Source organism: Cyprinus carpio, chromosome A21 (assembly GCF_018340385.1).
Source record: "Cyprinus carpio isolate SPL01 chromosome A21, ASM1834038v1, whole genome shotgun sequence".
In the NCBI taxonomy this organism is placed as follows: Eukaryota; Metazoa; Chordata; class Actinopteri; order Cypriniformes; family Cyprinidae; genus Cyprinus; species Cyprinus carpio.
The window spans coordinates 7,069,096-7,092,664 of record NC_056592.1 but is presented as its reverse complement, the minus strand read 5'-3'; the positions used below and the strand labels follow the sequence as shown (position 1 = coordinate 7,092,664).

Genomic DNA, 23,569 nt, shown 5'->3' with positions numbered 1-23,569 from the left:
AATGACAGAATATTCCTTTAAAGGGAAAGTTTACTCAAAAATGAAAATTCTGTCATAATTTACTCACCCTCAAGTTGTTCCAAACCTGTTTTTTTTTTTTTTTTTTTTTTTTTTTTTTTACACAAAAGAAGATATTTTGAAGAATGCTGGTAACCCAACATTCGCCGGTAGCCATTGACTTCCACAGTAGGGAAAAATAAAAAAGTCAATTTCTACCAGCAGCTGTTTGGTTACCAACTTTCTTCAAAATATTATTTTTAGTGTTCAACTGAAGAAATACACTCTTATAGGTTTGGAACAATTTAAGGGTGAGTAAATGATGACAGAATTGTTATTTTTGGTGAATCATACCTGTACTATTTACAATATTAAGACTTCCAGACATTCTATTTTCGCTAAATTTGTAAAAATAAATAAATTTGGGCATTGAACTACAAGATAAATGTTGACAGAAATGTTCAACATTTTTTAGATAGAACTTGAAGGCATTTAACCATGTCAAAACAATACTATTGCAACTGCTACTACTATTAATAATAATAATGCATAAATAAAAATATAACAAAAGTAAAGGCAACTTTAATTTATTCAAATAATCAACTGGATACAATATATAGAATGACCAGCAATGATCAGAAGATGCTGTAAAGAGCTCAAACATGCTTCCAAAACATGCTGAATGAAATTGCGTGATTGTGACGGCATGCATTTATGTAACATCCATGTAAACAGCCCTCTCAACAGTGCTCAAATGCAGTCGCTAGTGTGATATGGACGCAAACATTTACTCTAGCCCTTCAAGAAATACTGGGCAGAAACAGTGAGGAATGATATTAAGAAGTTAGAAATATACAGTACAGCGTTCCCTTCAATATACACCTCTATTCAACGTACCGTTTGCAATGTCCTTCTTTGAGAAAGTGGCTGTACATAGGAAACAGAAAAATGCTGTCTTTGATTTCAGCTGTTAAATTTTGCTCCTAGTTTTGATTGTACAGAAAAAGAAAACATGGTTATGGAGGCCTCATCCTTCATGTAAAGTTTTCACTAAACACGCATCATCTGAATTCTGCTAAACATTCAAATGTGCAAAGATAAATAATATATTTTCAGATTTTCCCTAGAAATACTTACTCAAAAAAGGGGAACGGTGCTTCTCTAGTCCTGAATATATTATTTAAAGGTCATCAAAATCTGTTAAAATGTTCGCTTACATATACAGTAGTGATATTGTATAACCAGCTTCGGTTGGTGCACATGCATATTTAAGTCAATATTACAAGTTTCCTTCAACAATCAACATCCAATAGAAGACACAACCGTTTGACTTACACAGTCCAGAACTGCACCACAATGTGAGATTTCTTATGCATAGTAATAGTACCTACACAAAAGATTTAAATAAAAGTCTTAAAGAAAGTCACAGAAAACAAGTACTATAAAATACAGCAGAGTTTAACATGCAGGAAACCAAAAAAAGTGGAAAAAACAAAACAAAACAGTATAGAGTTGACTTATAGTCAATACTTATAGTATTACAAGGTAAACCAACAACATACATTCAACCTACTTGTGCAGAAAAGACTCCCCGATACATGGAAGCATGAAGTATGTTATTAATTTCAGTGGTGGAAAAGCACCATCACGCCAACATTTTAAAACTACAGCTAAATAGAGCAAACAAACAAACAATCATAGAAAAATAATCAACACAGGAGATACATGACCATAGTGCACATTGAGAAAATCTCAACAGGGCTTTGGACTATTTTTGCTAACTTTAAAACTGAGCTTAAGCAAGTTACTATAGTTCTACACGGTCTAGAACAGCTTATTCCATCTACAATTCTATCGTACCAAAAAACTCTACACACACGTACTGATGATCTATGCTACAGTTATGAGTATGAAAATGTAAGGCATATATTTGTGTCAAAACTGACAAACACTGATTCCTTAAGAGAAAAGTCATGCATAGATTGCACAAAGTTATTGTATTTCCTCAAGAACTTCATAGAGTATGCGTCCTATATAGAAATGCTGATAACAAACTCACTCTGATCATGACGAAGTCTGAAATGCACTACTACATGGCATTTTGGTAATTCTAAACAGGAAAACGAAGTGTAATTACAGTAAGAAACTGTTACCTTCATGATTAAAAGGGTCAAGTTACATACAAGAAGAATGGTCTCAATGCCTATTGTGGCATTCCCAAAGGTTCTTTGTGCCCTAAATAATAAACCTACTATTCAAAAACATGCTATGACCATAAATCACTCTCTTTGTTGTTAAAAAAAAAGAAAAAGAAAAAGAAAAGAGATAGTTTCCAGGTTTGGTCCTGTTCACCATCTACAGCGCTGTCATTATAATATAAACACAAAGCTGTGTGATTTGATATATAAACAAACACACGCATACAAACATATCTGCATTTTCTCTAAATGGCATTATACACATTTCCTGACTGCAAATTTTAAGAAGTTGAATTATTAAAAAATTATTTTAATACATTTTTTTAACTTAATTTAAACAAACTTGATTTTGAGAAGAATTTCAGTTGAAGTTGAAATTAATTTCTAATGAAAGTCTGAGTTTTTTCCTTCTTCTATTTATTATTTTTAAATCCAACTCTAAAAGTCTAACAATATCTGTAAAACTGCAATAAAGCAGCATGACTCTCTAATTAATGACTGATGGAAAAATCTAAGAAATTAAAAATTTCTTCTAAAAACTTCTTAGAGGTTATTGTCGGCAAATTTGAAGATTTTCATTATTTAAAGTTAAATTTTAAATTTATTAAATTAATTATTTATTTTGTTAATTTTTGTATACTTGCATACATTTTATTATTAATTCATTTATTATTTATCTTAATTTGATCAAACATACCTGATTTCTGAGATTAATTTAATCTCTGATGAAAGTCTGAGCCATCTTTTATTTTATCATTTTCAAATCATATGATATCATTTACAATTACAATCTTAATTAATAAGTGATGGACAAACCTAAATCACCAATTAAGAATTAAAAAACTAGTTAAAGGTTGTTGTCCGCAAATGTGCAAAAGCTATTTATTATTTTATTTGCGTTGATATTTATTTATATACATTATTTACTTTATTTGACCTTGATTTTCAAGATTTATTTCGAGAAATTAATTCCTGATGAAAGTCTTTATTTTGTTACTTTCAAATTCAGTTCTAATAATCTATAAATCTATAAAACTGCAATAAAGTAGCATGTCTCTCTAATTAATGAGTGTTGGACAAACCTAATAAATTGTAAATTTTTTCCCCAAAAATTCTGTTTTGCTTTGCGGTGGCGCCCCCTAGCGGAAGTAGGGGAGTAAAGCAGAGTCTCCGTGCCATAGAGGAGAGTAAAAACACACACGCACACAGAAAACAGGTCCTGAGAGATGGCAGAGACCTGGGCGGACAGATACAGCGCATGCTGCTGTGGACTGTACAAATGCATGCACGAGTGGGTGGGCACCCTCCACATCAACAACCCAACAAGAGCTTCTTCCTTTCTTCCATCTTTCCGTTCCACGCCACAGCCACAGGTCCATATCCTGGCCTTCCGGAAGCCATGACAGCCCCATCCTTGCGCATTTCCCCCGAGCAAGACACCCACAACTATCAGGAAAGAACTTCATCCTCGCCCACGAAGGGCAGGTCCATGCTCCGCATGCCTTCCTCGCTCTCTTGTTTCCTAGGAAACAGACAAATGTGGAGGTTTAAAATAACTGCACATTCCAGGCGTGTCAACCTGTCTACGGCAATGCAGACTTGTTGTTAAGTGCAGCTAGAATTGTTAGGCAGCGGGGGAAATTAAGTCAGCGCGAGGGGGAGTACATGGCATCGCATCAGTCATATGCTCGGGTCGGAAGGAGGCACATGAGAATGTCTGACTACCATGTTTTTGCGAAGGGGTTAGACTGGGAAGGCCAGCACTGCAGCGCCGCATGCAAAATGCACCCAGTCCAACAAACCAATCAGTCTCCTTGTAAAAACAAATGACCATGGTTGGGCGGCAAATCAGGATGCTCCCAGATATAGAAGGACCTGGAAAACATCATTCTGAACTGCCCATGAACTTACAGGACACACATGAGCTTATTTTTTATCTGTTAAAACATTACATGCAAAATATAAATGCTTGATGTACTAAGGGTTGATTATTAAAAGTAGCTTGTACAGCTACTAAGGTTTTTAAGAGGAAATATCATGAATATTTTAAATATTACATGCATAAAAAGCTGTTTATCAGGTAGGAAAATACAAGCGGAAAAGCTTGTTATTCTTTAAGCCATCTGAATGATAATAGTTTTGAGCATGCTAAAAAACACCATACCATTCCTTTTAAGTGCAGATCATTAAAAATGGGCATGACCATAACCGCCTACATATAATATAAGTGGAGGAGTGAACAGGACATATGTGGAGTGCTAACAGGCTAGCGGAGCTTTACCTGGGGGTACCAAGATTGCGGCAGTATTTCAAACTCCCTGCTCTCCCTTTTCTAGACGGCAGGAGAGATGCGGATACGTGAGAATTCTTAAATCGGAGAGTTTCTATTAAATATTCCTGCAAACATGACTAAAAAAGCCTTAAAGGAATATTGCATTAAATATAACTCAAATATGCTAACGATTACCACAGAAAATAATTGATGCTTGTCCCTTGTTTATTAAATATCAACAACAACAAAAATAGGTTAAAGGGATAGTTCACTCAAAAATGAAAATTCTGCTCACCCTCATGTCTTCCAAACTTGTATGAATTTCTTTCTTCTGGTGAGTACAAAAGAAGGTATTTTAAAAAATGTTGGTAACCAAACAGTTGACGGTAGCCACTGACTTCCATAGTATGTAAAATAAAAAAAATAAAAAAATAAAAAATTAGTATGGAAGTCAATGGCAATATTAACTATTTGGTTACCCACATTTTTCAAAACATCTTCTTTTATGTTCTGCATACGTAAGTCAGTCATACAGTTTGAAATGACATGAAGGTAAGTAAAAGATAACAAAATTTAAATTTTGAGGTGGACTATCCATTCGTTAAAGAGCTTAGCTATTATTGTAAGATATTACTACTTTGCTACTAGCAAAGCATTGCAATGATAGCTTCAACCGGGAACTTAGCTGCCAGGGGGCGCTCGTGAGTCATAAAATGAGAAAAATGACTCTACAGCTCTGTATATATAATAGGCATCATTAGACTAGGGATCTCCAAAGCTAAACGCTGCAGGACACAGAGACCCCCGCATTAGACATTATGCAGAAAGTACCCGGACAACCTACTACTTCCGGTGAGATTCTGAGGTGCGCATCTGATGGTCACTTTACTATCCCATGAGGCCACTGGAGAGGATTTGTGAATGGCATTGAAGCATCATAACTAACGCTTTAGGTCATATGGCAATGACGATTTTAGTACCGTCAGGATTACATTGATACTACACACATTATATAGAATTTCACTTTTTAAAAACGTTTCATATTTAAATTGTCTGAAGTATTTTATTGCAGCAGGGTACTTGGTTAGTTTAGTAACTTTAAGTTAACTGAAAATGAAATAAACGTTTAATGTGACCATTGTAGCTTTGGCTTCATAATGCGATAATGTGTTGTGTAAAATTTAGAGATTAAATGACATACATGAAGATTTAGTGCATTAAAAATGTGCACTCCATTCAACAGTTTGGAGTCGAAAAGAGTCTTTTATGCTCACCAAGGCTGGATTCATTTAATAAAACGTACAGTAAAAACAGTGATATTTGTGAGATATTACTACAATTCAGTAATTGATAAAAGTTTTCTAGTGTAATATATTTTAAAAGGTATTTTATTTTGTATTTTTGAATTTTCAGCAGCCATTACTCCAGTTTTCAGTGTTAAATATCAGTAGTGCTGTCAAATATTTTTGAGTGAAACTGTGAATTCTTTGATGAACAGTTCAAAAGAACAGCAGTTTTTTTTGGAAATGTCTTGACTGTCACTTTTGATAAATTTAATGCATCCTTGCGGAATAAAAAATATTAATAAATGGACAGCGTGAAGGCCAGGCTTCTATTTTAAGTGCATTGCTGCACACAGATTTTTAGTTCATTTTTAAGCAATTGAGAAACTAGTCAAAATAATTTTCTGTGGAAACGTTGCAAAGACATTAAGATCTATTTTACCTCAAAATACACTGAAGATTCATCCTTATAGTATTACAGCTTGACCTAGTGTAGTTAAATAGAATAGTACATCTATACTAGTAGTTCCAATTAAATTACTGTCAAACAAATTTCTATGAGCACTGAATCCACTGCAGAGTTCCAAGTCTATGTTCAGGAAGTCTGTTCCAGTTATAGCCCATCCCTAATAAGGAAGACTTACGATAGCGTGAGTCCTGGTGCGGCGGGACTCCTGTCTTCCCTGCGGCCCCAATCAAACGGGTTCCCAAAAGAACGTTTGCGCAGCATAGTCCTAACCAAGATCTATAGCAAAGAGCATGCAGCAAGTATAAGTAACTCCAAAAACAGTCTTGTGTAATCTGCATGGGTCATTAATCGGTTTATACATTTGATGAGGTTATTAGCATTGAATACATTTTGTGTATTCATAACAACAAATAGGCCAGCAGGGGCTTGTGATCTCACCACGGTGGCCAGGCTGGGGATGTGCTTGACAGAGTTTTCCACCTCCTCCTCTGTCACTTCTATCAGGCTGCAGCAGTTGTCGTCCTCAGGGGGGAGGGGCTCAGCGCCATGCCGCGTCACCCATGGGTGCACCTACAACAACAACAATGGAACAGAAATCCTGCTTTGATATCATTCATTAACTCAAGACAGTGTCTAGGCAGCTGGAGTGTCCTATATTCACACAGGAATGCTTTGAAATCATCTTTTAAGAACAAAGAAGGGTTTCATTTTTGGTCCATTTGAAGTATGGAGGCTAATTATAACATAAGAAAAAATGTACTACCAAGTACAAATAATTTTTCTGACCAATCACAGATGCAGGCTACTGGTGACGTTAATAGCTTGGAAATTACACATATCACCTTTGTTAAACTTGAAGGTGGCGTCACAGGTGACATAAAAGTCACACTGACCTTGATTTGTGGGACGGTAATTCTGGTTTCAGGATTCTTGTCCAACATTTTAAGAAGAAGGTTCTTTAAGTCATCTGATATGTCCGCGCTGCAAAGTGGGACAAAAATGCTATCAATGTCAGAACATTGGGATGGGGAAGCTCTTTCAGACTCAAGAGAAATACTCACTTCTCAGGAAGCTCCACTGGTTGGGTCTTGATCTTCTGATGGAGGCTCAAAATGCGCTCATCCATAAACGGACACTGTAAAGAAAGGAAGTAAAGTCAAAGACCACGTCAAAAATAATTTGTTTCATACATTTGTCTTGTACAGTTTTGCTGAATTGTTAATGTTTACAATACATATTTCATGATATATACAAAGGTTAAAACAGGGCATACCACTCCAAAGATAAAACAGTACAAGGTGACTCCCATCGCCCACACATCCAGAGCCTACAAAACATGATGTTAACTTGACAATCAAAATTGACTGGATATTAGCAACTAGCTTAGAGAATTGAGCTCTTTACCTTTCCGGAGAAGTTCTTGCGGGTCTCTGAGAGGGTCTCTGGGGCGAGAAATGCTGGTGTCCCAACTGTGCTGGTCAGGAGGGCGTCTGCTCCCTCAAACTGGTTACTGACTCCAAAATCTGCTATTTTAACATGGCCATCTTCTCCCACAAGCAGGTTGGAAGGCTTGATGTCCCGATGAATGATTTTCTGATAATGTACTGTTGAGGATGAGTAGTTGCTATCACTTTTAATCGTTATTTAATGCATTTTGATGACTGCATATAGTTTCACATTTTGATGTATATTGCAGATAAAAACTTTCTTGATCTATTACTATTATATATCTATTAACAAAACTATTAAACTGATAGTGTTAACTGATAGAAATAAACCTGAAATAAAATTATAAATATTAGACGAAAAAATTTAAAATGTTGTATTGGCAATTTACTGAAATAAAGAAGTTTAAGTACCAAAATTATCAACAAAACTAAAACTGAAATAAAACAATTTAAAGCTATATAGACATATATATATATAAAAAAACAAATAAGCAAAAACTAATAAAAATGACAAAATGACTAATGAAATAAAACTAATGAAATGTAAACTCAATATATATTTAAAGCGAATTCAAATGGATTCATAAATATTATAATAATGTATTAATAATACTAAAATAACACTACTAATTGGGCAGTTCTTGGACAGAATAAGTCATGTGGACTAAATTTATACTAAAGTTAAAATGAATCTGAAGATATAAAAAATTTAATTCAAAATATTAATAAATACTATAATAGTGTATAAATAATACTAAAATAAATCGGGCAGTTCTTGGACAGAATAAGCAACGGGTTAAGCATGAAAACTAAAATTATATTGAAAATTTAAAATATAAAAATAAAAGCCAATTCAAAATATTAATTAATACTATAATGGTATATAAATAATACTAAAATATGTGTTAAGATATGTTGACAAGACTATAGACTAAATGTTTGACTCAATGAGACTATAAAGACCTCAGCCTATGGCATGAGTCCATGAAAATTTTACTTTGCCCTTTTTTTTGGTTTTTTTGCGAAAATATAGAGTGTTTTTATCACTGTTATGAGTTTTTTTTATTTTCGCGCTCTCAATATTCTATTTTTCTCAGCAAGTCCTGGAAGTAGAAGCGTGCCTGGTCCTCATCCAGGGGCTTATCAGTAGGAACCTCCATCACTGCTCTGCAAACACATGGGGAACGAGACACAGTTTCTCTAGCAGAGTGACACTAGCACAGCATGGGCCGCCGCTACAATCAGAAATAACATGCTTACTCACCCTCGTTTGACAAGCTCAAATACTGTGAAAGCACACGGGAAACAGTGTTAGGATGCTGTGCATTATCTGTATTGACTTCACATACATTTAGCACAGAAAAGTAGAATAAATTGTGCATGTGCAAGTATGTAGCATCTGCCAAGACGATGAGTATCTAGCCAGACTTACCCATGTACAGATGGTCCTCACTTGGATCATCCAGCACCTGCACAAAAAAACCAAAGCAGTTTAAAAAGGGAATGAAACCAGTCAGCATAGACCTTATATTATGCCATATCTGATTTGATGTCAATGAAAACAATGGTATAAGGGATAGAAATTCAGTCCAATCAATATGACAGACTGCATCAGTGTCAACGTGCATCAACATTTACTTATCACAACCCAGTTTTGTTGACTTTTTGATCCACTGGAAATTTGTGGGAAAGCTTTCTTTCAGTGTTTTTATTGACTAAATAATAACTGGCCAGTACATATCAGTACACTGCAAATAATTATTCTTAATCAGTATTTCTGTCTTATTTTCCAATAAAAATATTTACAATAAGTTGATTTTCCTGGTATACTTTTTTTAAGCATTAACCACACTAAATATTTTTAGATTTCTATTCCTCACTGCCTTGTTTTTATTCATGTCAAATGTCAATTTTTTCAAGTTTAAAATACTTTCCCCATCCCAGTTTAATACATTTAGTGGACTTGCTGTTTCAATGGTGGGAATGTTTGGGAAACCTGTTTGAAAATAGTCATTATTTTTTAACTCAACTTGGTGGAGCAAAAATGACACATTAGGTCTGGAGACACATTTTTTTTTTTTTTTTACACATTTAAGAATCTTTATATTTCTCACAGCCTTATTTTTATTCATGTCAAACTTAATATGAGGTGTGTAATTTTTCCCATCCCAGTTTAATAGGAGGAGTAGATGAGAGGAAACCTGTTTGAAAATAATCATTATTTTTTTTAAATCCACTTGGTTGCACACTAAATTACACACTAAAGTCTGGAGACACATGTGCAGCAGCGCCACTTTGGCTGCATATTTACAATACAGGCACCCACCTCCACAAGCTTAACCACATTAGGGTGATCAAGCTTCTTGAGGATGGCTATCTCCTGGTAAACACGCTCCAGAGGGCCTTTGGGCTGAGGAGGGCCCTCAGGGGCCAATTTTGCCCCACGAGGAGGAGGTCTGCCTGTTTAAACCAGCACAAGAGGAAATCATGTGAAAGGTTGAAGTATTGGGCATTCTGCTAGCTGATGAAACTGCGCCCCCAACCTCACACACACATACACTCACACATACACTCAATCATAAACCCCGCTGAGCGTTCCATCTGCTTTAAAACAGACACTTACGCGGGAACCCAGCCTGCCTCATCAGGCGTTTCTTGGACAGCACTTTCATGGCCTGTGGAGAGTAGTGAGAATGAGCGAGTGAGAGCAGATATCCAGTGTCATTACTGGTGCTGGGCGACATATGCCCCATTCTACAACCAGAACAGAGAGAGGACTACAACTGCCCCCCAAAAAAGGTAACATATAATCAGAGGATTGAGCAATTTTAAGTTAATATATAATTTAATATTACAGCAACATATTATTATTATTATTATTATAAATATTATTATTATTATTATTATTACAGCATGTTCATAATCACTATTATTAAGATAGGGATGTTCTATTTAATTTTTTTTTTATTAAATTATTTATCAAATCCCAACAATCTTTTTATTTTAATGGATTATGAGGCCATGGGCTTATGCAGAGATACTAAATTTCCCATCATTCTCTGTGGAATGCTTTGCTCTTTATTTTGATGCACAAGTGCTAAAATGCATTTTACTTCAATTAAAATCACACCATAATTATGATTTTGTGAACTCAATGGACAGTGTCTATGTGACTATTTTAAGACTGGCTGCTGTAGGCGACCTCAACTAGGCAATCACAATTTAAAGATTACTGATAGCACTAGGATGTTAGCTCTTTACTCTTCACACATGAAGTGTGTATATATTTGTGCAAGATCATGAGACTGAGTTGCGTCACTCACGTAGTATGTGTTGTCGTCTTCATTGTACGCCAGCTTGACAACTCCATAGGAGCCCTTTATCGGGAAAACAAGGTGTGTCAATCATGACAAATTGTAACTGGATCAAATTGCATCATGAACACACTCAGTAACATGCAAAAACGGTGGGAAACAGGAAGCTAAAGTGGCCAAGCATTTGTGCCGTTTGATTAACTGGAGAACATGTAAACCAAACTAAGCCAGTAGGCAACAGCCGGAGTTATGATGAACGCCATAGAGAGGCATAATTCCACTTCTGTTCTGTCTCTATCTCCCTTAAATCTATACACACACACACAGGTCCCAACTGGGAGAGCAGATTGTCATTCCAGCAGGGAATCCAACCCTCAGACACAGAGATGAGAGCAGAACAGGAATCTCCCCATCCAAGCTGACAGTTTTCCATGCCCTCGAACGGAGATGAAGCTTAGTGGAACAGCAACAGTGAAAACACTTCACTGCTCCTTTCACTTGCTTCACTGCATTACTCTATACATTAATTTAGAAAATTTATTACATGCACTTATATTGTACTCTTCTTAGAAAAGATGTACTGTGGTAATACTATGGTAAATATAGTTTACAAAGAGCTCCTCAAAGTACTGTGTAACATGGCATTAATTTGATGCCATGTCCAAAAAAACATGGTAAAACATACTTTTTGTATGGGTTTAATCCAGTCTGTTCTATTCATGAAAACTTGATTTATCCCATGGTGTCACATAATTACAATATTCATATAATATTAAAATAATTAGTATTTCAAACTCTATGGAATTACCATAGAACCCTGTTAGAAAAGAAAAAAAAATGGGGCCTATTGTCTCTGCAAAATTGATTTTGAATAGTCAACAGTCGCATTCTGTGGTCAAAAAAAAAAAAAATATATATATTTTTTTTTTTACATTTGTAAATAGTTATCTCTAGTATCGCTCTATTTATTATTTTCATATACACTATAGTTTAAAAGTTTGAGTTCAGTAAAAAATTTGTTCAGTAATTTTTTTTAATACCTTTGTTCAGCAAAGACGCTTGAATTTATCAAAAGTGACATTAAAGACAGTTATGATGTTACAAAAGATTTATTTCGATGTTTCAATAAAAAATATTAAATATAGCACATTAAACATTGATAATAATAATAAGAATACGTTTCCTGAGCACCAAATGAGCATATTAGATCGATTTCTGGACACTGAAGACTGGAGTAACAGCTGCTTGAAAACTCAGCTTTGCATCACAGGAATAAATTACATTTCAAAATATATGAAAATAGAAACCCATTGTTTTAAATTACAATAACATTTCACAATTTTACTGGGTATTTTTTTCAAATAAATGCAGCCTTGGTGAGCATAAGAAACTTCTTCCAAAAACATTTCAAAAACTCCAAATATTTCAGGTGTATTTATTTATTTATTAGCAAAGATCCAGGAAAAGTAAAATGTGGGATAATTTCATGTGGTTAATTTTGTAATGACCAACTGTACATCTGTATGCCTCACATATTTTGATACTTTACACATTTTTTACTATACGAAATATGTGAGATGTTTGTTTGTTCTGAAATAAGGAAACGGCTCAAACTTATCTTTCAGCAAAGTATTCATTCATCCCAGCCTCAGCAGGAAAATATCTATACATAAATAATAAATGAAAAATAAACCTACCTTTCCGATCTCATCTTTCAGCTTGTACTGGTTGAGCTGCACGCAGTCTTTTGAAATAAAGAAACAAATGATATCAATCAGTCTGTGTGGCCAAAGATCACAGCAAATGCAAACTTGATTCTCTCATCAAGAATGATGCTTGCAACATTCCAGGTTCAAAGAATCAAAAGCTTTAGCAGAAGTATTACAAGGGAGTATTTGTGCCAGGGTTTATTATAGCTAACAAAAAATAAAATAAATTTTAATTGAAATAAAATTTAAAAAAAAGCTCACTTTATTTCAGCTAGTTGCCAAAGCATCATTTCTCATTTTCGTTTAGCTAAATTAGAAGTACTAAAATAACTAAAACTAAATAAACTAAAACGAATAAATACAAATGAAGAAAAACTATACAGACAAAAACAAAAGCTAATAAAAATGACAAAAATACACTACAAAATTACTAAAACTTTGAAAACGGTGAAAACAGAATATATATATATATATATATATATATATATATATATATATATATATATATATATATAAATTTTGTTGTTGTTTTTTTTTTTAATTAATTGAAATCAAAATATTAACTAAAACTATAATAGCATATCAATGATACTAAAATAACACTGACTTGAGCCGAGAAATGTACAGAAGCTAAAACGCTAATTTCATGTCCTAATGGAAAAGCAGAAGCATCTACAGGGGAACTTTCTCTTGACAAGTGCCGTTAAAAGGAAGGTAATTGCTTCTGTCTGTAACCTTACCTTACATACCCTCTCAAGCTTGCAGACTTGAAGCCATTGCAGAGAATGAAGAAAAGGAAATGTTCTTCTCAAACACAGCATCAGTTCTCACACAAGCAGCTCAAATTATCTCAGGCTATTTAAAATATTATGATCACAAGGAGCAATTTCTAGACCCGTTGCTTTATAATGTATATTTTATATATTATCTTATAATACATTTATTATATAATATTTAATATTTATGTTTAATGTGTAATTATGAATTAACTGATATTAATAATTTTGATAATAAATATTATATAAAAAATTACAATTGAGCATCGTTCCAAAATTTTTTAGTTGGTTAATATTTTTGTATGGTACTAAATTTTATTTGTTATCGTTCTTGAATTTTTTGGTTGGCACCTACCTGCAGGTCTGTGATGGAGACACGATGAGACTCCACAGTTGGTCTTCGAGGGAGGCGTGGAGATGAGTGAGGGGAGGTGATTGGCGAGTAGGGCAGCGATGGGTAAATATAGCGTCCGTTCAGCCCCGGAGAACCGCAGGGCGATGAAAGCGTCTGCGAGCGTTCCTGTAGCGACAGCTTCCTGTCGGAGAGGCTGAGTCTACCTCTGTGCTCCTGCGGTTCTGGGAAGAGCGCTTCTGGGCGGCCCATCGTGTGGGATAAAAGATCACAGGAGGCCATACGGAAGGGCGGTACTGGACCTGACAACACCGTCACTGGCGTTTCCGAGCTGTCCATGTCCTCCACCTCCTCGTCCTCTCCGCCCTCCTGCCCTGAGCCACCACTGGGCTCATACTCCGTCACCACAATCATAGACTCCATCTCGTTGGTACAAGGGCTCAGGCGCGTGGATGGGGAAGGGAGCACAACACAGCTCCGCAGCAGGTCAGGCAGTGGCTGATTGGGCGGCTGTACCGGGTGAATGGGCGGAGCATGGCCCAGAGCGGCAGGGGGATCAGAAGAGGGCCAGGAGGAGACACAGGGAAACATAGTGTCCTTCCCAAACACCTCTCAGTAGCCCCTCCATCAACACCTTGCAGGAAAAACAGAGTTTGGAAATGTTAGATGTCATACAGAATGTCAACGCAAAAAGTCCCCACAGCTTTTGACCAATGAATTTCCTCGACTTTGAATATCATTCAGGAATGGGCGTTAAGATCACTTTACATTCAGACAGAAAATAAGCACAAGTCAAGTTAAATGGAGCTTTAATTTTTTTTTTTTTTTTTTTTTTTTTTTTTTGTTTTTTCCTTGTTTTTTCATGATATTACTTTTATATTTTTTTTTATATTCAATCAATTTTAATAAATTTTAAATATTTTAGAATGTATTTTATATATTATTTTTTATCATATAGTTATTATACCTATTATGTAAATATTTGATATTTATATAATAATTAGTATCCAGTTGTTTAGTGTCCAATAAACTGATGTTAATATTTTAGATATGAACTATGAACTATTATATAAATATACAAATGTATTTTTAAATATTTGTAGCATATTTGAGTTGAGAATAAATAAATTTCTATTTTTTATTCCCATGACTTTCACAAGGTTGCACCATTTTAAAAATTCCTGATATTTATTGTTGTGATATATACAAGTATTTATGAATTCTAAAACATTTTTTTGCAGATATTGCCTCCCATATAGAGATCACAAAGAGCAATGTATATATATACTGTATGTATATATATACACACACACACACACACACACACACACACAATAGAGATCACAAAGAGCAATGTATAGATATACTAAATTTTCAAATTTCCATACCTTTTAAAATTCTACAAAATCACCATTTCAAAATTCCTTGATATTCTTGGGTTTTCCCTGATGCTAATTCTAGGAAAAAGCCTAACTGGGAACAAACTCTTGACTCAAAAACATACCTGTATGGATTAAATGACTGAATACAGCTAATAAGCTTATATAAATATAAGATGTTTCAAACGTTATTCAAGTAAAGCCTGTTCACGAGATTACATATCTCCATTCTGCTCTGACCCTCTGTTTTTCATGTAGTTTCTTTGGCAAGCAGATTTTCTGAACATTGTGTGTGGGAGAGGTGTGGGTCTCGCAGAATGAGAGAAATCTAAGCAGGTACAATAAAAAAGACATTCATTACTCTGAGGGGTTCAGAAAGGAGAACTTGTGTGGGCTGGCCCACCCCCTCCATGCGTCCTCATTTCTATCGCTCGCATTCACCGAGATCCAATGCAGCTTGGTTTTTCTTCTCTTTCTCGGTTTTGTTTCCTGTCATTTCTTCATCTGAGATCGAATCTCTACTTATGTTTTTGCTGTAATATCATCTCGGGGCCCTGGCCTCCATGCGTTCTCCTGTCAAAACACCCACACAGCTGGAAGATGGAGTTCTCTCTCCCTCATTCGAGGAACACTGTGGGAAAAAAAGCCTATTTTTCTCAGCGTTCCTCATCTTTCACCCTAAATAAGAACGCACTGATGAGGATTCAAGTTTTCTAGCTAAGAATGACACTTTCTCACAAAAAAAAAAGTCACTTTCATACTGGAAATAACCTACATTTTCAAAAATCTCCATTCGGATCAAAAATTACATCGAAAGAGAGACTCATGCCATATTTAGAGACCAGAATATAATAGAAACTTGGTAAACTCTTAATTTAAACCACTTAATAATCATTCAGAACATTCTACAACCACCTAGCAATGTGCTAGAAACCACTCAAAACACCTTAGAAACAATATAAGTGTCAACCTTTGTATGGTTAAGCAAGCACCATTCACATTAATGCATAAAACGTAAAAATCCTGCTTATTTTGTTTATTAAACTGTCTCTTCCCATTCATCACCTACTGAGACATTCAGCCAGAAGGACAATGAATGATGGATTTTAGATGACATTTATATGACAACAGTGACAACCAAGTGATTGTAACGTCACGCAAGATGATATGTGCAACATACTGTGTTATAAACATTTTTAAAACACAGATCACCAGTCACACAGACAATACTGTTATGCTTATATTAAACTTATAATGACACTTATAATAAACTTACATTTATGCAGTTTCTATTTAATCTTCTCAATGAAGTTCTTAGCAATGCATATTACTAATCAAAAATTAAGTTTTAATATATTTACGGTAGGAAATTTACAAAATATTTTCATGTAACATAATCTTTACTTAATAGCCTAATGATTTTTGGCATAAAAGAAAAATCAATAATTCTGACCCATACAATGTATTTTTGGCTATTGCTACAATTATACCCGAGCGACTTAAGACTGGTTTTGTGGTCCAGGGTTACACACACACACACACACACATAATACAAAAAAGCCATTTTAAATTGTAATAATATTTCACAATATTACAGTTTTTACTGTATTTGTGATCAAATAAATGCAGCCTTGGTAAGCATTCTTTCCAAAACATAAAAAAAATTCTTACCAACCCCAAACTTTTGAATGGTAGTGTACTGGTAAGAAATAGCCTATTGGTTGAAGTGATTATTGGTCAATCTTTGAAGGTTAACATTCATTAGCGTAGCAAAGTATCATGGTATTGACATCTGATGCCATTACTGTACTACCATAGCACTAAAGTACACATTGACTAATAAAGTAGCATGCAACAAAATTAATCAGCTATTTCAATATTTCGGAGTAGAAGAGGCTAATTTCATGATGAAATGAGATGTTGTTAATGGGGACATTGGACGCAAAATTCACTTTTACATGGCGTTTGAACTTAAATGTGTCTTGGCAGTGTGTGTGTACACACAACCACCCTATAATGATAAACAAACAAATCATAAACACGTTCTCTGAGCAAGCCATTCAAAGAATCTTGGCAAAGTGACATCACTTTGCACAGGCCCCTCCCACGACTGTTGACGGACACTGACGTTTTAGCATAGACCCGCCCTGAGTGAGCTGTAAAGTCATCCATCGTTTTGACACCACAGCAGGTGTAGACAAGAATGTGTCCTAAGCAACTGAGGTGTTTTGTTGTTGGTTCTAAGAATAAACATAGCATTCGTCATTTACTACCGACATCTGAGCCGCTGAAGACACAGTGGATTACTTTTGTTTTTGAAGGGAATACGCCCCCCAATCTACCTAAATGCATTTATGTCTGCGTGAATAATTTGACTCGAGATTGCTTTCTGAACGAGGGACAATTCAAGGCAGATTTTGCTAAAAAGTTCAAACTCAAGGATGGATCAGTACCCAGTGTTTGTCATCCAGTCCCACACTTTATCTTTCTAATGATTATTTGCAAATCGCCTTTCCTCTTCCATAGAAGAAAGGGGCGGGGTGAGCAGAGCTCATTAGCATTTAAAGAGACATGCACTAAAATGGGCTGCTGTTTTACAGAGCTGTTTTTGACAAGGTAAAAATGGTGTTGTTTTACACAACCACTGAGGAATTTTAACCAAAGTATGTCGCAGACAAGTTCATGGAGACCCTAAAGAATCATACCAACTTGTGGAATATGGGCATCCGATGTCCCCTTTAACATCAGATCCAATTTTAATCACTGGTCTGTCCCTGGTGTGGATGCCATTAGTGACTTCCTGTCCTCCCATCTCTCAACCTCGATGACAAAGAAACAGCCCAGCTGAGCACAGAACGGCCAGGCATGTCCGACCCATTTGTCAGCTCAGGTGCTGATGGTGGGATGATGAAAGAGTGCAGAAATTCAGAGGGATTGATGTGTCCTTATCCAGTCCGAGTGTCAGGCAACTATCTGAAACTCATGCGGCAGGATTACAGGTACCACGCAAGCCTCTATGACAGCACAAAAAAAACAGAGTTTCACGTCCTCTTTTCAACAACAGGAAATTCACGGTAGATGCGGGCTAGATTTGGCCTGACTGCAATGGTAGGCTGAGCTATTTTAATCTGAGAGCAGTTTCCACATTCTTCTGTGACCTACTTCGATCTTTGATGGATTGCAAACCAAGTGTTTCTCCTTCACGTGCCCAACCTACCAATACACATGCAAACCTCATTTGTTATGGAGACTCGGACTCACAAGCAAACAATCTCTGGTCCCCCACAGACCACATGTATAACAAACTGGGTCTACGTTAAAGAGTTTCCACAAAGGACAACATCAAATGCATAAAAAGATCCACCGAGTTGAGCCCTAAACCAAGATAAACTCAAGCAAGAAACCAATTTTACCCTAGAAACAAAACAGATGCAGCCTTACTCCAGATGACTTTCCTCTCTAGTTGTCTTTACTATGGTGAGATGCACAGGGTATCCACAGGGAAAGGGGTCCACAGAGGATTGACTGTCTGGGACCATCTGGAGTGTTCAGCATTCTTTGAAACATCAAAAAGAGTTTTGCTCTCTCAACACCATCCGCAGTGTGCTGTCGATCTCCACAGACAATGATTCTGACTCTACACTCAGTTTTACAATAATGCCCTGAAATACTTCAAGCGAAATCGAAGAATGAACTGATGTGACACCCTTCCAAAATCAGGCCAAAATAAAGTCTGCTTAGAGCTCAAAACAGCTTGCCAAAGTAAATTCTCCGGAAAAGTTCGCTCTTAAACATACTAATCGAAATCATTTTCTCTTGGACTAGGTTATATTGAATTATACTAATCGATTTGGTTTTAGTTTAAAAACAAAAAGGTCCGCCACACTTTATACTCTGGGGATATATCCCATACCCATGCATTGGCTGTTAGTTGCATCCGACGATGTTCCATTAACTATGAAATGAAAAGTAATTATGCCAACCTCAATCATATTTTTTGCACATGAAGCCTGACAAATAAATAAACAAACAAATGTATCCAGTTCACCCACGGCTAGATTTCAAATCATACCCCAATGGCTCATTCCACAGGGAAAAGCCCTCCAGAGACCGTCTTATGCCACTCTCTCCAAACAAGGCAAACTATTTTAGACCCAAACAACATGAAAACACAAGTCAGTGGATACAAAATATAATTTTTATTAATAAAGCAGCACAACTGACATCTAATGTACTTGTATGCATATATTTCCTTTCATTGTAGCCATATGGATTAAAACATCACACAATAGGCTAGCTGTAAAAACCTAGACAGCATTTTTGGATATAAGAACATTATGCATGTTCCTTTGATGCCTAAAAATACTGTCTAGTCAGGCAGCTCACTAGATGTTGATACACAGCCAGTAATTTTACAGGTTTCACTTGTCAACTGTCAAACAGACAAGATGAAAACGAATCAAAGATGCTGAATTCTTCGGTAACTGGGTCATCCTACAAAACGGGTGCCATTTTTGTCTCTCAAATACATATGTGGAAAAAACAACCTTAACATTCAATAGATAATGCCAACTTTAAACCCAAAAACAAAATCCAGTAACTTTACTTGTATGCTTTTTTCTTTATTCACAAAGATGAGTCATTTCCACCACTCACGTCTGTCCAACTTCTTGCTATATTAGAACAATATATATAACATTAAGAATTTTAATAAATATAAATAAAACATAAAAGTCTAATATACATATTTGTACATAATTTATTAATTAAAAATGTTAAAAATGTAACATTTCAATTCTTAAAGGACAGCAACAGTCTTTTTGTTACTCATGTTAGTAGTTAAATCAAGATCAACACTGTTTAAATGAATATGTATAGTAAACATTTAAAAATTGACAAGTGGGTATTTGTTGAAATACAGCATAAAATTTTCTAAATGAGCACTAAATGAGTTGTAATATCAACTTGAACTAAATGTTTTATCATCAATTCTGTCCCAGCACACATTACAATTGATTACTTTCACAGTTCACTGACACATTCTCACGGATTTACTTTAAATCACCTTATTAAAACTGAAAATGCGCCTATTTCGTAGAATAACCCAACTTCCCAATGACCAAACTCATCTCTTGTGAATATTAGATGTGTAACGTTATATGCTTTGAGCACTCCTGCTTCACAATTACCATCCAACGCAATTTTATGAATATTAACGTCTTCTGTAAAAGCTCCACGCAAACACTGACACTGTCTCGAAGAGCTGATTCCGCGTGGAGAACAATTTTAAGGCTGGTTGTTATTTTGCTAAAGCTGGCTAACGCATCTCTTACGAAACAGATGTTTGGAAAATCCAGCCGAGGATTAATAAAATCATTGTGAGCACGTATGTTCACGCATGTCGCTTTATGGAGGTATAATGCGAGTGGTTGGTTCTAGTGCTGTGTCCTTACCTCGGCCGTTTGTAAGATCCTGTTTTTGAAGGGTATGTTGTTAGCTCGCTGGCAGTAATGGTAGCGGTTTATGATATGATGTGCAGACAGCGGGGGACGGAGGTGCTTCTGCTGGGAGTGAACGTGAGAGGAGTGGCGACATCTAACGATCACAAGAGGAACTGCGTCTAGTGCTGCGCGGACAAGCAGGGGCTCATCAGCTTGATTAAATGAACTTCATCGCTGTACTCGAATACATGTACTCTTACTCAACTTCATTTTAACACTAAGTCATGTCAAAGTTGAAACTTTTGATTGTTATAATTTCATGTAAATCCCCCAAAGTACTATTTCACTAAGCCAGTTGTTTTGCTCCCGTCTAAAGCTTCATGTCCAATTATTTTGATCCACATACTTATGATTTAATTTAAAACATTTAATTGTTTTCAATTAAATACTTTGACCTTTGTAAGTGAAATCTGAGATAAAATCCATTTTCACTATATAGTTTTACAGTATTTTCCACACCTCCTAGATCCAAATGAATTACAACAGAAAAAAAAACTATCCATAAATTGAAAAGTAAAAAAAAAAAAAAAAAAAAAAAAAAAAAGGAAAATATATTTTCTCCTAACTTCAACTTTTTCTCTTATCTGAAAAATAAATAAATCAAACAGTGTTGAGGTGTTTAGATTTTTAACTGTTAATAAATGGAATGAGATACAATTAAGGAATGACTGGTTTAGCAACACTGTAAATAAGACTTTTTATTGTATTGGTTTTTATTTATGTAATTGTTGTTTAACAACACTGTAAATAAGACCACCAACGTGCAAAATCAACAAAACTACAAGATCACCAAATTTACCAAAAAAAAAAAAAAAAAAAAAAAAAAAAAAAAAAGCAGCACTATTCTCATAAAAAAAAAATTTCTCATTAAAAAAAAAAAAAAAAATGACACAGTGATTAAAACAGGATTATTATATTATCGTCGTTTCTGGAAAATATTTCCCCTTCCTCCTGGTCCTCCTCGACCTCTGAGGCCCTCTGTGCGATTGCTGAGGATGGAAAGGTAGGTAGTGTGTTCATCTTCTGCTTTTCCCATGAAAAGCATTAACATGTTCAGCCACCTGATTAAATAAATGACAAACAGTGCTTTTTTGAGAATATTTAAATTAATTGTATTTATATTGGATTTAATATTCATATTTGATTAATATTTAAAGGCAAACTGCTTTATTTGCTAATGGTACTAAAATGTACTAGACGCGCCAACAAAACCATTCGAAACTATACAAATAATTTATATGGTTAATAAGCATTTGACATTGCAACCACCAAAAAAACAGTACACCTGCAGTAACTAATGTAATACTGTTATTATATTTACAGTAATATTATTAATATTACTGTAAAGTCAAAGATACCATAAAAGGATGTTCATTGACCAACCTTGAGCTTTGAGAATAGCAGCTTTGCCTCGTCCAGCTCCTGCACCTTGGTTTTTGTTTTTCATGCTCTTCAGCATAGGGGCATTTTTCAACATGTCTGGCAGAATGAGGAAGCGTATTTTGCTGCCGCGAATGTACACCTGCTCCAGCTGGGACACTCTGCCGTCTCTGTAGGTCACTGTAATGTTGGACATCTAATTCACACAAAACAAGTTCACTTGGTTTTATTATTAAGGACTCACTGCAGTGCACATGTATCCAGGTTTAATGTAAATGTCCAGGTAACGTAGATATCACTCAAAGAAAGAACTGTGATTCTGCAGTACCTGGCAGTTCATGTTATCCTCTGCTTCGATCAGTTTGCCTCTGTACACCTCACCCGTGTTTGTCTCACAGGTCACGATGTGACCCTCTGCTTCATGCAGGACTTTGATGGGAACACCAATAGACATGTTTTACTCTGAAAACGAAAAAAATGTTTAGGATAGTTATGAATCGCACATGGTGAAAGTAATAACTAGAGCAGAGAGAATCATTCACTTTAGGCTGATTAACTGTTTGAGTCACTTAAAATGAGCCGACTCACTAGAACAAATAATTCGGGAATCGGACTACACTGGTTACGCTTAATACTTTTGATTCACTTAAAAGAACCGGCTCACAAGAATCATTCGTTTATGAGTAATCTTTTTGTGTGTATATTGTTTTTACACTCTAAAATGTGGAGTGTTGTGAAAATTTTTGTTTTTTGGGTTTTTATAGGTGTATTTTATTGTGTCTAATATATATAATATAACATTCCCAATGAATATTTAGACTAGTCTAGAACGATTCGAATAAATAACCAAGCAAACAATGAATGTCTGAAATGGACGTTGCTCCGCTAAAGCATCGAACAGATCCAACAACAGGATCGTATACTTTAGTGAAATACAAAACATCAGACTACAAATAATAGGTTTGCATCATAAAACATTACAGTACCTTATATCGACGGCTTTGTAGGAAACCCCACAGTTGGACAACGTGACTATTTGTGGCGTTTTCCCGCTCCCACAATGCAGCTGAAAGCAGAAGCCCCGCCCTTTCCTAAAACCCTGTTGCATTTTGGGAGTTGAAGTCCTATTACACAGTCTATAGTAAAATTCCTATGTAAAATTCAGGTCAATGTAAACAAGAAGCAGACACCTCAGAATTACACAAGAGGGCAGTATTGAATTGTGGATATTATCTAAAACATTGTCATTCAATATAATCTTTTAATTAAATGTCACAATTAGCAATAATTATTAATAAACTGTTTTAAAAATCAGACGTCTTTGTTAATATGTTACAATAAGTGTTCAGCATTTATTTCTGCATGCTTATCATAATTACATTTTTTACAAATATTTTATTTAATATTCAAATATATTTTTGTGCATGAAATACATATTTGACAGATTTCATAATGAGCGATTCTGAAACAATTACTTTTTTCATATGATAC

The 23,569-nt window shown here is 35.3% G+C and overlaps 2 protein-coding genes across 4 annotated transcripts; both read right to left on the bottom strand.

The window, feature by feature from the left end:
* Positions 1-568: 568 nt before the first annotated feature.
* LOC109103873 (calcium/calmodulin-dependent protein kinase kinase 2-like) lies at positions 569-20,926 on the bottom strand. Of its 3 annotated transcripts, XM_042778808.1 has the most exons (17): positions 20,651-20,926; positions 13,822-14,452; positions 12,679-12,726; positions 10,991-11,044; positions 10,291-10,342; positions 9,994-10,127; positions 9,100-9,136; positions 8,932-8,953; positions 8,746-8,834; positions 7,624-7,823; positions 7,493-7,546; positions 7,281-7,354; positions 7,113-7,200; positions 6,658-6,789; positions 6,395-6,495; positions 4,477-4,527; positions 569-3,717 (listed from the first exon to the last, which is right to left on the bottom strand). In XM_042778808.1, the coding sequence occupies exons 2-17, from the start codon at positions 14,407-14,409 to the stop codon at positions 3,645-3,647; spliced, it is 1,797 nt and encodes a 598-aa protein (XP_042634742.1). In that variant the 5' UTR covers positions 14,410-14,452; positions 20,651-20,926; the 3' UTR covers positions 569-3,644. The 3 variants fall into 3 exon arrangements, with proteins under 3 accessions (XP_042634742.1, XP_042634743.1, XP_042634744.1); XM_042778809.1 differs by lacking the exon at positions 4,477-4,527 and having other exon boundaries at positions 20,651-20,891; XM_042778810.1 differs by lacking the exons at positions 13,822-14,452; positions 20,651-20,926 and adding an exon at positions 13,431-13,603.
* A 1,105-nt stretch (positions 20,927-22,031) lies between these two features.
* LOC109103874 (small nuclear ribonucleoprotein Sm D3) lies at positions 22,032-23,214 on the bottom strand. The gene is made up of 3 exons (XM_042778807.1): positions 23,065-23,214; positions 22,407-22,540; positions 22,032-22,274 (listed from the first exon to the last, which is right to left on the bottom strand). The coding sequence occupies exons 2-3, from the start codon at positions 22,530-22,532 to the stop codon at positions 22,047-22,049; spliced, it is 354 nt and encodes a 117-aa protein (XP_042634741.1). The 5' UTR covers positions 22,533-22,540; positions 23,065-23,214; the 3' UTR covers positions 22,032-22,046.
* Positions 23,215-23,569: the final 355 nt, after the last annotated feature.